Source organism: Fusarium verticillioides, chromosome 9 (assembly GCF_000149555.1).
Source record: "Fusarium verticillioides 7600 chromosome 9, whole genome shotgun sequence".
NCBI classification, from domain to species: domain Eukaryota; kingdom Fungi; phylum Ascomycota; class Sordariomycetes; order Hypocreales; family Nectriaceae; genus Fusarium; species Fusarium verticillioides.
Genome location: NC_031683.1, coordinates 1,767,125 through 1,780,597, shown reverse-complemented (window position 1 = coordinate 1,780,597; position 13,473 = coordinate 1,767,125). Strand labels below are relative to the sequence as shown.

Sequence of the window (13,473 nt, the reverse complement as noted above, 5' to 3'; positions counted from 1 at the left end):
CTTTTCTTACACCCTAGTTTACCTTGTGTCCGGCCAGCCGATGAGGGTCTCACTCGCTGTCTGCTAGCAGCTAGCTTTGCCTCCAGTTAGTTACGTACCGCAAGGTCCAGTTCTTGGGTACACTACCTTGCCTAAATTCTCTCGCCCTCTTTCGTGGGTTGTGACTGATTCTCCTTCGACTCACCTCCGTCCGTCACCAGCCCCATCCGCTCGCGACGCCCTCATCTGGTCCAGAGACTCTCAGTCTGTGTCCTCTATTCCTTCTTTCTTTCCTCTTCTTTTCCCTCCTTCTCCCGCCAATCGCTCTCAATTGAGCTCCTCCCTAACAGATCCTCCCAATGGCTTCCTCCGCGCGAGCCATGACGGCCCTCTCCCGGGTTGGCCAGATTACCCCCAGCAGTCGCATTGCGACTCGCGCCCTTTCTACTGCCTCCAAGACCTCTGCTCGACCTTCTATCGCCATGAAACTCAACAACTCTGGCCGCATCGCCTTCCGAAGAGCCTATGCTGACGAGGCCCCCAAGCCTAAGCCCAAGCCTGGCAAGATTCGACGAACCCTCCGATGGACATGGAGATTCACATACCTCTCTCTTGGTGCTCTCGTTGGTTACACATGTTACGTTATCTACGATGACCGCCACCCTCAAGAGCAGTACCAGCCTGACCCTTCCAAGAAGACTCTTGTCGTTTTGGGTGAGTAATTCTGCGCGCATAGCTATAAGCGCTCCTCCCATATGCCGTGCCAAGTTACTGACGCAACACCCTTCCTTAGGATCCGGTTGGGGCTCTGTTGGTCTCCTGAAGAACCTCGATACCGAGAACTACAATGTCATCGTCGTCTCTCCTCGCAACTACTTCCTCTTCACTCCCCTCCTGCCTTCATGTACAACAGGTCTCATTGAGCACCGCTCCATTATGGAGCCTGTCCGCACTATCCTCCGCCACAAGAAGGGTGCCGTCAAGTACTACGAAGCTGAGGCTTCCTCTGTTGACCCTGACCGCAAGGTTGTCAAGATCAAGGACAACACCGAGGGCAAGGGCCCTCACTCTCAGACTGAGATCCCCTACGACATGCTCGTCATTGGTGTCGGTGCTGAGAATGCCACTTTCGGTATTCCCGGTGTCCGCGAGAACAGTTGCTTCCTCAAGGAGATTGGTGATGCCCAGCTGATCCGCAAGAAGATTATGGACTGTGTTGAGCGCGCTTCTTTCAAGGGTCAATCCCAAGAAGAGATCGACCGTCTCATGCACATGGTCGTTGTTGGTGGTGGTCCTACTGGTGTCGAATTCGCTGGAGAGCTCCGTGATTTCTTCGAGGACGACATCAAGAAGCTGATACCCGAAATCAGCCAGCGCTTCAAGGTCACTCTTATTGAGGCCCTTCCCAACGTTCTCCCTTCTTTCTCCAAGCAGCTGATTGAGTACACCGAGAACACCCTGCGCGAGGAGAACATTGACATCAAACTCAAGACCATGGTCAAGAGGGTGACAGAGGACTTTGTTGAGGCTGAGTGCGCTGGTCCCGATGGCAGCAAGCAAACTCTTCGCATCCCTTACGGTCTGCTTGTCTGGGCAACCGGAAACGCTGTTCGCCCCATTGTCCGTGACCTCATGGGTAAGGTTCCCGCCCAGAAGGATTCTCGCCGTGGTCTCGCTGTCAACGAATACCTTGTTGTCCAGGGCACCCGCGATATCTGGGCCGTCGGTGACTGCGCCGTTGCTGGCTACGCTCCTACAGCTCAGGTCGCTTCCCAGGAGGGCTCTTTCCTGGCCCGCCTGTTCAACAACATGGCCAAGACTGACTCTCAGGAGGCTCGCATCAAGGAGCTTAGCAGCAGCTTGAACCTCAAGCAGGGTAACTCTGCTGAGGTCGCGGCTGAGATTGAGAGCCTTGAGAAGCAGCTTCGCCGAATCAAGGACGTCAAGCCCTTCCGATACTCCCACCAGGGTAGCTTGGCCTACATTGGTAGCGAGAAGGCTGTTGCTGATGTTCCTTGGTTCAACGGTAACATTGCCAGTGGTGGCGGCTTGACCTACCTGTTCTGGCGAAGCGCCTACCTCTCTATGTGCTTCAGCAGTAAGTTCATCACAAAACATTATTGACATTCTAATCGTGCTAACTGGAATTCTCTAGCCCGAAACCGTGTGCTGGTCGCTGTTGACTGGCTCAAGTCCAAGGCCTTCGGCCGTGATGTCTCTCGCGAGTAAACCCTCGATCCAACAAAACCTTTTATGCAACAAGGTTCGATACCCTGATATGAGATGCGATAGCAGAGGGCTTTATGTTGTCCACGGACTGCATCTTACGACGATCTGTTCTTGGGAGGGTGTACTTGGAGCATTCATTGTGCATTAACTGGGCCGGACTAATAGATGTCTGATTAGAATCGGGCTTGGGATGGGGTGCTTCATTTTGTAAACCTCGCTTTGGTCTTTCTTTACTTCTTTTTTTGGTTCTGTAACTTTTTCTTTGTTCACGGATATAGATGGAAGAGGCAGGCCCCTTGTATGACGTAGCTAGAGTGCACAGAAAAGCGAAAAGCAGGGAGACTTGTGGAGAATGGGGAAAACGAATCAACAAAACTTCATATCATGAACAAATACGCGAGTCTTGCTTGTGCCTGTGAGTGCTCTCTTCGAGTTGCTCTCTCATACCTAGTGTACATACAGCATGATACCAGAAAGGGGGTTCTTTGTGACACCGGACAAGGTGATAGAGCACATCGATGTCTTGGTTCATGGATCTACCTTTCACATGAAGATTCTGCCTCATATGCAATTTAGATGCCCTGTCTGGCCTGGCCTCATGCTCTTCATGTGGATATCAAATCTTGCATCTCCAAATGGTCCCGGGCATAAATCGGGAGCTCAAGTTTTGACTGCGGGGCAGAAGCTCCCCGCGTCAAGCCGATATGCGGAGCTTGTCATCTCTGTTAGTTACTTTACTCAAGGAACGTAACGTGGGGAAGAGGATTGTTCATTCCCTAGACCCAAGGTGGGCAACCCATTGCACGATATAACCTGAACTATCTGTGCTCTTGGCCATGGGTGACTCCTCCGAGGTTTCTGGCAGGGACCACGCTATTGAGCTGGATTCCAACAACGCTCTCAGACACACTCGCGATGAGTTCAACATCCCATCCAAAGCTGATGTAGCTCGCAAAACTCTCCCTACCAGTGACAGCACGGGTTAGTGATTTTCTCTGATATCTAGCTTATCCTCCTCCATGTTGGTCTAACTCTCGCAGATACCGACGATAAAGCGATTTACCTTGTAGGCAACTCTCTCGGTCTTCAGCCCAAACGCACTTTAGATCGCATACAGCAATACCTTGCGACATGGCGCACACAAGGTGTACAGGGCCACTTCAAGCCCCTTGATGACTCTCCTCTGCCAACATGGCTAGACGTTGATGCTCGTGCGGCCGAGATGATTGCGCCAATTGTGGGCGGCAAGGTCAGCGAAGTGGCTGTCATGCAGACTCTCACAGCCAATCTTCACTTGTTGATGGCGGCATTTTATAAGCCTGATGTTGAGGGACGGCATAAAATCATACTAGAGAGCAAAGCATTTCCCAGTGATCATGTCAGTGACTCAACTCAGTATTGGGTAATTGAGGCGCTAACATAAATGCTTAGTATGCTGTTGAGACACAAATACGGCATCACGGACTCCGTCCTGAAGACTCGATGATTACCATTGAGCCTCCAAGCAACGAGGACATTCTCCCTAACGAATATGTGGAGTCCATTATCGAGAAGCACGCCTCCACTACTGCAGCACTTCTCCTTCCAGGTATTCAATACTACTCGGGCCAGCTCCTCGATATTCCACACTTGACTACTTTTGCTCGCGAGCGTGGCATATTCGTCATTTGGGATCTTGCTCATGCTGCAGGCAACGTGCCTCTCTCATTACACGACTGGAACGTCGACGCGGCTGCTTGGTGTACATACAAGTACTTGAATGGCGGACCAGGCTGTATTGGAGGGCTGTTTGTTCACGAACGTCACACGCAGGTTGGGAACGATGGATCGCACAACGTGAGACTCGCTGGCTGGTGGGGAAACGACAAGAAGAACCGATTCTTAATGAGATCTGGTTTCGTTCCTGTGCCTGGCGCAGCAGGGTTTCAACTCAGCAATCCCTCCGTACTTGACATAACATCCCTTTGTGCTTCCCTCGAGGTATTCGAGCTAGCCGGCGGTATGGCTCCTCTACGCGAAAAGAGCATCAGATTAACGGCCTATCTCGTCTCCGAACTGCAGAAACTGCCGCAGGATATGAGCGCGTACTGGAAGATCATCACGCCCAGTGAGCAAGAACGTCGTGGGGCGCAGGTGAGCATTCTCCTGGCCGATGGATTGCTTGATGAGGTTATGGCTGGTCTTGAGAGGAGGAGTGTTCTGGTTGACGAGCGCAGACCTAATGTGATTAGAGTAGCGCCTGCACCGCTGTATAATACTTTCTTGGATTGCTGGGGCTTTGTCGGTGCGTTCAGGGGCGCTTTAGAGGAGGCCCTGTATGCAAAGTGGAAAAAGGAGCAAATGGATGAGTAGGCAGATACTGAGCGTAACAAATGACCACCGACTTGTTGAAATGCGACCAGCTATTTCGTGCTACGATAATTGATGCAATCATTTGATTTTAGCTCTACCACCATAGACCTACAGCCATGTCTTCGTCGTAGGTGTTTTTGACCGTTCCTGAATACACTTGGGCTTTGAAACTGCTTTGCGAGGTATCCGTGCACCTCGAGTAAATTACTATGCAGGACGGTTAGGTCGTGCTGATGACCTAGACAGGCGTTACGCAATTACTAGACACGTAACACGATAACAATTTACGCTTCGCCCTGTAAGAAGTAGATCATTACAGATAGATCAATTATAAGAACCAATGCTACCTAAGATAAGTGCTGTTATGGGAAGTCCTACCAGAATTGTGAAAATATGGAAAGGTATAGGGTAGGATCCACAAGGTTCCTGACTAAGGTGGCGGTATCTCAAGGGTTCTATTTCAGTTGGAGCATCTAAGTCCAATCAAACCGCCGCCTTAGACTATTATGTGGATCTCCCAGGCGGACTTGCCTAGCGGCGAAAGCAAAAAAAAAAAAAAAAAATACATGGTCAGCGCGTCCGAGTCTGTTCTCTTAAAACTTCACACATCCTCCATCTCTCCCTTTCCCATTCATCATCTCACCCTTCGGGCGCGCACTCCTTCTTCATCAAACAGAAGGCTAATCTCGTAACTTCGAGATACTATATAGCGCATCCCACGTCTCTCTTTATTCTAATACTCCCCTTTCCCCCCTTCCTAGACGGGTCCATTTCAAACGGCTTCGTCTTATCTCTCTTCACCTGAAATAATGTCTGGCTACGACGGCGGATACAGCGGCGGCGGTGGCCGCGGAGGAGGTGGCTACGGCGGTGGTGGTTACGGCCGTGATCGCGGCGACCGTGGTGGTGACCGAGGCGGTGACCGCAATGGTTACGGCGGTGGTGGCTACGGAGGGTGAGTCGATTTTTCTTTGTGGTTTGAGCGCAGATTTGGAGGTTTCAGCCTAGAGGCGCGGTCGCTTCCCCAACGACAACGCGCCCAACCACCAACACATGCGTTTCTAACCTAACATTTTATCGTATCTCGCTAACACAAATCACAGCCGAGGCAACGGATACGGTAACGGAAATGGTTACGGCGGCGGCGGTGGTTTCGGAGGAGGTGGTTTTGGAGGCGGCTATGGAGGAGGTGCCGGCGGTGACCGCATGGGTGCCCTCGGCGCTGGCCTCAAGAACCAGGAGTGGGGTACGTGTTTCGCTCGTCATGTTGTTTTCACATACTAACGTTCGTCTAGATGTCAACTCCCTCCCCAAGTTCGAGAAGTCTTTCTACAAGGAACACCCCGATGTCACAAACCGATCTGACGCTGATGTGGAAGCCTTCCGCCGTAAGCACCAGATGACCATCGCTGGCAAGGATGTTCCCAGACCCGTCGAGACTTTCGATGAGGCTGGCTTCCCCAGATATGTCATGGATGAGGTCAAGGCCCAGGGCTTTCCTGCCCCTACCGCCATTCAGTCCCAGGGTTGGCCCATGGCTCTTTCCGGTCGTGATGTCGTTGGTATTGCCGAGACAGGCTCCGGAAAGACTCTTACGTATTGTCTCCCCTCCATTGTCCACATCAACGCCCAGCCTCTCCTTGCCCCCGGCGACGGCCCTATTGTCCTCGTCCTTGCCCCCACTCGTGAACTTGCTGTTCAGATTCAGGAAGAGATGAAGAAGTTCGGCCGATCTTCTCGCATCCGAAACACTTGTGTTTACGGTGGTGTCCCTAAGGGTCCTCAGATCCGCGATCTCTCTCGAGGAGTTGAGGTCTGCATTGCCACCCCTGGCCGCTTGATTGATATGCTTGAGGCTGGTAAGACTAACTTGCGCCGTGTCACTTACCTCGTTCTCGACGAGGCTGATCGCATGCTCGACATGGGTTTCGAGCCCCAGATTCGCAAGATTATTGGCCAGATTCGACCTGACCGACAGACTCTGATGTGGTCCGCTACCTGGCCCAAGGAGGTCCGCGCTCTGGCTTCCGACTTCCTCCAGGATTTCATCCAGGTCAACATTGGTTCCATGGAGCTTGCTGCCAACCACCGTATCACACAGATTGTCGAGGTTGTCACAGACATGGAGAAGCGTGACCGCATGATCAAGCACCTTGAGAAGGTTATGGAGAACAAGGAGAACAAGATCCTCATCTTTGTCGGCACAAAGCGAATTGCTGACGAGATCACTCGATTCCTCCGCCAGGATGGATGGCCCGCGCTCTGTAAGTCTCATCCATCATCCCACAACAATCTTACAGAACACCTACTAACATATGATAGCCATTCACGGAGACAAGCAGCAGAACGAGCGTGATTGGGTGCTTGACCAGTTCAAGACCGGAAAGTCCCCCATCATGGTGGCTACTGACGTGGCCTCGCGTGGTATCGGTATGTATCATCATCCCCCCTCCCTCATGGCAACTTCCAGCGACAGCACTTGCTGTACTTTACTCTCGTGTTTAGGGGCTCTCTTGACTGTGCGAATCTGCCTGATAATTATCGTGTCCAATTGGTTCTCAACCAACGGGGTCTTGATCCGTTGTGTAGCCTTCACTTTGCTATGCTCACGTGTGTTCACTCTTGTACCGTTCTCACTCCCGTGGTACGAGTGTGGAGTTGGCATATTATTGCCTTTGATCAAGCTGCTGGCCAAGGTTCTCTTGTTCCCAGGACCCAGTGACCCGCATACTCCAGGATGGCATTTTGACGCACTTTCTATTGCCCCATCTCCGCTAGGAGTGAAGTACAGATGGCCTGCCAATATGCTTAGCCATTCACCTTCATCTTCCGTGCTGGAACGTTGCTATACAAACCCCTGCTTCGCCTGCTAACCATTCTTGCTAAAGATGTGCGCAACATCACTCATGTGTTGAACTACGACTACCCCAACAACTCGGAGGACTACATTCACAGAATTGGTCGTACCGGCCGTGCCGGTGCCAAGGGTACCGCCATCACCCTCTTCACTACTGACAGTGAGTATCCTTCCGCTTTATCATATTGTCTGCGTACATGCTAACGATTTTCTCAGACCAGAAGCAGGCCCGTGATCTTGTCAATGTTCTCCAGGAGGCCAAGCAGCAGATTGACCCTCGCCTTGCTGAGATGACTCGATATGGTGGCGGTGGTGGTCGCGGCTACGGTGGATGGGGACGTGGTCGCGGCGGTGGTAGAGGTGGGTATCGCCGACGCTGAAGCAGCTAGATACCTATCGAGCTGACTGGATCTCCAGCCAACGCCAACAGCCAGCCCATCGGCAACCGCAACCGTCGATGGTAAAAGGTTTATTCATGTTGGGTTATTACCCTCTCATGATACAGATCAGGCGGCCTCACATTACGGATCCTCGGATTCTCAAAAGTATATGACACCCAAGGCGTTTGTTTGTTAGAGATAGGTGATTCGATTAGACTTGACTCGTCATGCGAGTCTGGATTTCTGGTTTGATTGCGGATCGGTTTGGTCACGCACTTTATGTGGTATTTCCTCGCTTTCTGTTTTATGTTATTCGAAATAATGGCTTTAGATTGGGATGATGATATCGTATCGAGCGGTATGGAAAACGCTCGCAGGTGGAGATAAGGGGAAAACATCCCACCTTTATCGGAGGCCTCGTGTTCTGGAGGTCGATGACAATCTTGTCAAGAGTCGAGCTGTGTTTTTAATGAACAATTGTAGTTCACTCAATTAACACGACTCATTTTATGTTAAAGGCGCATTGAAGTATTGGAGAGGAGTATTCCTAGGTCCTAGGTTAGGTACTGTCACATCCATCTCCCACTTAAATCCCTGCTTCTTGGTTTGTCTTTGACGATATCGGTTGCTCCCTCACCGGTGTGTCCTTGCCGTACCACCGTTTGTCTCACGTACGTGTTGGTTGCTAGCCTCTACCAAAACTCGGGCTCCCATCAGCACGGTGATTGCGATGCCAGAACGAGACACAAGTTCTAGTTGAGATCAGTTGTATTTCAGTGTCAGGGATCATTCTTAATGTTGTTTGAAGTCTGTATCTTGTTGTCTGTATGTGTTTGAGGATAATTGTATTGTGTTTTGGGACCGTGATTATCCTCTTGCGGACTTCTGTACACCAGTAGGCCTCCGTAGTGTCTCGAGATGCTGACAGCGTTGATAGAGAGCTGTATGTACACTGGATATCTTGTCGAATTGGCTGTCGCCTTGGCGTGTGTGATTATGCTCATCTGTGCAGACTCGGCTTACTATCGGTGTCAGCCTTTTAACACTTTGAGCCATCGAGGTATATGACTGTCTATACAGAGCTGCGCGATAACTCATGAACTCTGTAGTAATCTAGTACTGCTATTCAAACTTTGTCCTTGGTGTTTTGACTCAATCGTTGGCATCCGACTTTACTCTGGCTTGGCCGATCACCCCTTTACAGATAGATATACCTACTCCTCAACGCACGTCTGAGGATAAGATCCTGATTATTGACATCAAGGAATGAAACAAATTCTGTCATCATTGATCTCGCGTACAAATAATTGAGTTCTCTTGCACAAAAGGGTCACAAGCAATACTCGTGGACACCCCCCATTATGCCCTGTTGACCAAATCAACCCAGCACTCAGGTCTCTGAATATGTTCTCAATAGGTCATATATAATTGACTTGTTACTGTATGATCCTCTCTAAGCGGACATTCCGGACGGTCAGGATCTTCAATTTTCAAGCCGCCTTCTGTTTGGGCCTGTTGACAACGGCCGTACCTTAGTAGTTACAAATTGCATAGTGACCTCGTGTCGTGTTATGGCACTGAAAGATCCTGCCACAGGAACAGACAGACATCATTAATTGGTGTATCGATCTAGTCTGGTAATGTCATTGCTGAGCATGTGTTTGATAAGCAGGATTCTTCTGCGGGTGGTGGTGCAGCAAAGAGAACCTTGGTTGTATACCTACGAGTTGGTCACCAACTGGCTCCTCTTTGAATTACCTCCTCTTCTCCGCTCTTCTCTGTAAATGTTGGCTATGGGCTCAAGACTTGAATTAATGTCTGGTTGTCCCTCTTTCATCGGTTCTTGACGAGTTCCTTTCGTCAAGCGATTCAAGTCCTGACATCATATTATGGTGAGCCGGATTTGATTGATTTCTATTTCAAGCTGCTGGCTGCCAGGCTTGATCTGCTCCTGGATCCGGATAAGTCATCGATTTGGTTGCTTCCGGCGAAGACTCGTCACCGGTGCATCCGTCCACGTAAGATCTGACCGGCCACAGTAAATGTGATGAACAGCAACCTGGCGGAGTACTTGCTTTGGTGAGCCCTCGACTGATCGCCATGGGATAGTAGTCAGCTTTTCTGTCTTAGCCAAGACTTGGGGAAGCCCTGAAATTGAATAGCTTCAGTAGCTTGGAGTGCCTGGTGAGACAAGCTTTTCAACACCAACGGCTGGTCGTGATCCGCCCATAGCGCCGGATGAGTATGCCATATCAAGGAATAGCGTCTGGTAGATCATCATCAACAATATGCAAGACATGACCTGTCTCTCAGACCAGTATTTTCCTTGGGTACACTGATATGTAGAAAATATTGATACCCAACCCAATATCTTAAGATTCCCCCTTCATGGCTAGGTCGCAGTTACGACATGCCAACCACATATCAAGTTCTCACGAATAGCAAAGCAATATAGCACATTCATGGTAGATACATAGCCCAAACTACGAGACAATGCTGAGGCAATTTGACATATTGCACTCACCACCGAATGAATAGGGCAGCCCCTCAAACTGACGACCGAAGCACTCGATCGATGAGGAGTATTAGAAAAAAAAAAAAAAAAGCTCCGTCCTCAACTACAGGGTAGGGAATGAGATGTAATCATGAAGATCTACATCAGTAGACCCGCCTTGCCCCTGGACCAAGAGTTGAGCACTGCTGAGGTTGAATATCAAGGCTGATGTTGATATGGTGCGGATAGACGCGGCGCATCATGAGAACCATGCTAATCTCGATTGAAATTCTCCAGTGACGCACATGGAATCTCGAGATTGAATGACACTGCCTCGATGCGTAAGGCGGCAACAATAGCGGCATATGGGATAGTTAGTCTGTCGGCGCGATATGACATAGCATGGCACGACACACGACGCGGCATACCAGACCGAGTCAGTCATGGCTGACCAAGACGGTTTCGCCGCCTTCTGATGGAAACGCCCCAAACCTTCGCAAAGTTCCAGAACAGCCTAACATGTCTTCTGCTCTTCTACATACTGACTCTCAGACACGACACCAGGATGCGGATCCATTTCCCCAACTTGTCCATGTTGCCCGAAATCATTTGCACATATGTCAGCCTCTCCAGCAGTGATTGAGGCAACTCAGATGGACCGTGTTTGCCATGATGGGGACATTAGGTTGAGCTCAAAAATCACACCGAAAATATTCGGCGACGGGTGTAGGCGTACGGAGGTAACCCAATGCCTCATGGCAGAATAGCAAAAGAAAAACAACAGTATGGGCACGCTTTGCCAACACCAGCACCTAACTTGAAGTCTATACGGACAAAATTGACAAAGGCCCGTTGGAGAGGCTCAGAAGCTGTTCAGTTTCCACTGCCTGCAGGGATAGAAAGAAACAACAGCCACGGCTGGACGACAGGGCGCAGGGGGGCCCACAAACCAAAGGCTGAATAGCGAGCGAGAGTGTGCGGATCGGCCAAGAGAGAGACTCCCAGAACAGAGTGAGTGAGCGAGAATCTGATTCCAAGTGCCTCCTCACCCATCCCGTATGTACATAGATGCACCCCAGGAATGAGGGCAAGAGCTTGGAGCCCGGCGTGGCTCCGGGACCAATACCATTCATTCACAACACGCCGTTTGCCTATGGCGTGGCATTTCCCAGAGGCTTGGAGCTCGATATTGATTGAGCAATGCTCATCCGCCCCCCCCCCTGCGTCTATCCCTTGGTCCTGGTCCGTCCAAGCTTTCTCCAGACGCGACGGGGACTGATGATTCTAGCTAATAGATTCAGCCCAGACCACCGCGCAATCAATGTCAATATCGCGTCGTGCCGTGCTTGCTCAACTCTTATGTATGTATGCTCAGCTCCAGCCAAGGTATGCATGGCATGGCATCATGTTTGTTTGTATTCGTATCATTTTGTCACCTTTTGCTTAATTTGACGCTCCAAGATTGTGACATATGACACTTCCTCTTTGTCGCTTGCCGCGGCGAACCCCCCCCAGACCGAAACACATCTGTCGGTGTGTTTGCTCGTCATTATGCTGTGTGGTAGACGCAGACGACTTCCCCTTTCCGCTCAGGGTTCCGCTGGCAATCATCGACCCATGGGAGTGAAACCCCCTCCCTCCTTTTTTGACAATCCTCAGATAATAGCCCTGCTTCAGCATACAGTCATGGGAAATATCATGCATGTCACCGTCAATGACCAATTTTCCGTTCTCCCGACTGCTTCTCTTTTAGTTGACGCACGCCCATATGTAGCAGAGTTTCTTGACCCAAAGGCGATGCAATTTGCTACGTCACTGTCGACAGACGCAGGAAGGCGCACATATTATCTTCGAATGTTAGCAAATTGGGCGTTTGATGATGCATCAGCACACAGCGACAATGCGGAAAAGAAACAAACCGCCAAGTCCATGTGGGAGCCGCGATAGCCAGGGCAACTTCGCCTGGCCCTGCTGATGAGAACCATCACGGGGACGCTAGAGACGACCTCCTGGGTCTCCCTGTTACTGTGATGCATGGGTGCAAGGTCAGAGATAGGATCCACACTTTGAAAGCGAGGCCCCATGCTGTTGGGTCTGAACTCTTTCTGTATCCAGTCTCACAGTACTGTACAGTGCCGTATGGTAGTTGCTTAGCATACCCCATCATCATCCTCTCAACATTGCGTCTCTCTGAGCGCGATATTCCACGCATGGCTGACTGGTAGAACTGCTGGAAACGTGTAATGAATCGCCAGCTTGATAATTACGTCGGTGGCGGATTCTTTTGCCGGATGGACGCTGCCGTCGGCAACACGTTTTCTTGCAGCGTATCTCATTTCCCTGTCACAGAACCTGTCTCAACTTTGAGCGTCAAATATCGCAAGGAACGTGTCAGGACCTATTAGGCTCTTGTCAATGTAGCATGGTTTTGAAGTCAGTTTTGTTCATAGTGCTCCGCCAGTGAGGTTGGGGATATTTTCAGCCTGACCCGTGCCGTGTTATTTTACCAAACCTTGTCCACCAGCCTCCAGTCTCTAGACGAAGTTGAGTAATCGGAAGCGGCTGGACCATGATAGCCTGTCAGTCTGTTAGCCGCGTGGCTGGGCATCTTCAGCACCAGATCTTAGCAGGGGCTGTGAGTTAATCCTATGCCAACCTATCGTAGTTAGGAGCGAAACAACATCCAGGAACGTGCAAAGGATCCCGACAAGCCTGTTTCCAGCAACATAGGTGCCTTTTCTGTTTTTAGGGAAAGTGAATACGACAAATTCTCTAGAGTCCAGACCAGCCCTGCCAGTCCAGAGACCAGTATCAACTGTGTCGTTTCTTTCAACAACGCATCCGTCCATGTTACGTGATTTGGAACCGCATAACTTCCGTGGCGCATGGGAAGGGACAAATGGTTGACGTACCGAGCATCGAGTCGACTTTGTGCCAAAGAGATGACAGAGAGAACCTTGATAATCGCCTTTCTGTTGATTTCGGCCCCTACCAAGTGCAAGGAACTGTCAAATCTCTGAATAGCTGGGTTCAGAACATCTTCCTTAAGCTTTGATAGTGGAGGCCAACGATATGGAATTGCCAGCCTCCAGGTCTGTGCTAGCACGCTAGGGCAATTTACGGAGAAGAAAGTCTCAATTCCACTTGTGCACCAGGCCCAACTCGACACGCGCTAATGAGCT

General features: G+C 50.5%; 4 protein-coding genes across 9 annotated transcripts; 3 read left to right on the top strand and 1 right to left on the bottom strand.

Moving 5' to 3' along the window:
* Nucleotides 1-63: 63 nt before the first annotated feature.
* FVEG_10316 (NADH dehydrogenase) lies at nucleotides 64-2,653 on the top strand. Its single transcript, XM_018899421.1, has 3 exons — nucleotides 64-693; nucleotides 773-2,077; nucleotides 2,135-2,653. Exons 1-3 carry the CDS (start codon nucleotides 339-341, stop codon nucleotides 2,206-2,208), a joined length of 1,734 nt encoding a protein of 577 aa, XP_018757481.1. The 5' UTR covers nucleotides 64-338; the 3' UTR covers nucleotides 2,209-2,653.
* Nucleotides 2,654-3,044: 391 nt separating this feature from the next.
* FVEG_10317 (kynureninase 1) lies at nucleotides 3,045-4,560 on the top strand (the record flags this gene model as incomplete). Its single annotated transcript, XM_018899422.1, has 3 exons — nucleotides 3,045-3,189; nucleotides 3,249-3,586; nucleotides 3,640-4,560. 3 exons carry the CDS (start codon nucleotides 3,045-3,047, stop codon nucleotides 4,558-4,560), a joined length of 1,404 nt encoding a protein of 467 aa, XP_018757482.1.
* A 573-nt stretch (nucleotides 4,561-5,133) lies between these two features.
* On the top strand, nucleotides 5,134-8,659 carry FVEG_10318 (ATP-dependent RNA helicase DBP2). 6 transcript variants are annotated; one of them, XM_018899425.1, is made up of 7 exons: nucleotides 5,139-5,515; nucleotides 5,664-5,806; nucleotides 5,856-6,824; nucleotides 6,883-6,990; nucleotides 7,449-7,577; nucleotides 7,634-7,777; nucleotides 7,835-8,659. In XM_018899425.1, the coding sequence occupies exons 1-7, from the start codon at nucleotides 5,370-5,372 to the stop codon at nucleotides 7,879-7,881; spliced, it is 1,686 nt and encodes a 561-aa protein (XP_018757485.1). In that variant the 5' UTR covers nucleotides 5,139-5,369; the 3' UTR covers nucleotides 7,882-8,659. The 6 variants fall into 6 exon arrangements, with proteins under 6 accessions (XP_018757486.1, XP_018757484.1, XP_018757483.1 ...); XM_018899426.1 differs by having other exon boundaries at nucleotides 5,134-5,515; nucleotides 7,634-8,659; XM_018899424.1 differs by having other exon boundaries at nucleotides 5,134-5,515; nucleotides 6,883-7,577; nucleotides 7,835-8,322.
* Nucleotides 8,660-10,696: 2,037 nt separating this feature from the next.
* Nucleotides 10,697-12,524, bottom strand: FVEG_16780 (hypothetical protein). The gene has a single exon (XM_018906009.1). The coding sequence runs from the start codon at nucleotides 11,422-11,424 to the stop codon at nucleotides 11,116-11,118; it is 309 nt and encodes a 102-aa protein (XP_018757489.1). The 5' UTR covers nucleotides 11,425-12,524; the 3' UTR covers nucleotides 10,697-11,115.
* Nucleotides 12,525-13,473: the final 949 nt, after the last annotated feature.

What these genes read in the sequence shown, in the direction of transcription:
- FVEG_10316 (XM_018899421.1), top strand. Translation starts at nt 339, where the DNA reads ATGGCTTCCTCCGCGCGAGCCATGACGGCCCTCTCCCGGGTTGGCCAG. An exon ending in GAAGACTCTTGTCGTTTTGG is followed by an intron (nt 694 to 772) that starts GTGAGTAATTCT and finishes ACCCTTCCTTAG; the next exon opens with GATCCGGTTGGGGCTCTGTT. An exon ending in CCTCTCTATGTGCTTCAGCA is followed by an intron (nt 2,078 to 2,134) that starts GTAAGTTCATCA and finishes GGAATTCTCTAG; the next exon opens with CCCGAAACCGTGTGCTGGTC.
- FVEG_10318 (XM_018899423.1), top strand. Translation starts at nt 5,370, where the DNA reads ATGTCTGGCTACGACGGCGGATACAGCGGCGGCGGTGGCCGCGGAGGA. An exon ending in GGCGGTGGTGGCTACGGAGG is followed by an intron (nt 5,516 to 5,663) that starts GTGAGTCGATTT and finishes CACAAATCACAG; the next exon opens with CCGAGGCAACGGATACGGTA. An exon ending in GGATGGATGGCCCGCGCTCT is followed by an intron (nt 6,825 to 6,882) that starts GTAAGTCTCATC and finishes AACATATGATAG; the next exon opens with CCATTCACGGAGACAAGCAG.
- FVEG_16780 (XM_018906009.1), bottom strand. Translation starts at nt 11,424, where the DNA reads ATGAATGGTATTGGTCCCGGAGCCACGCCGGGCTCCAAGCTCTTGCCC.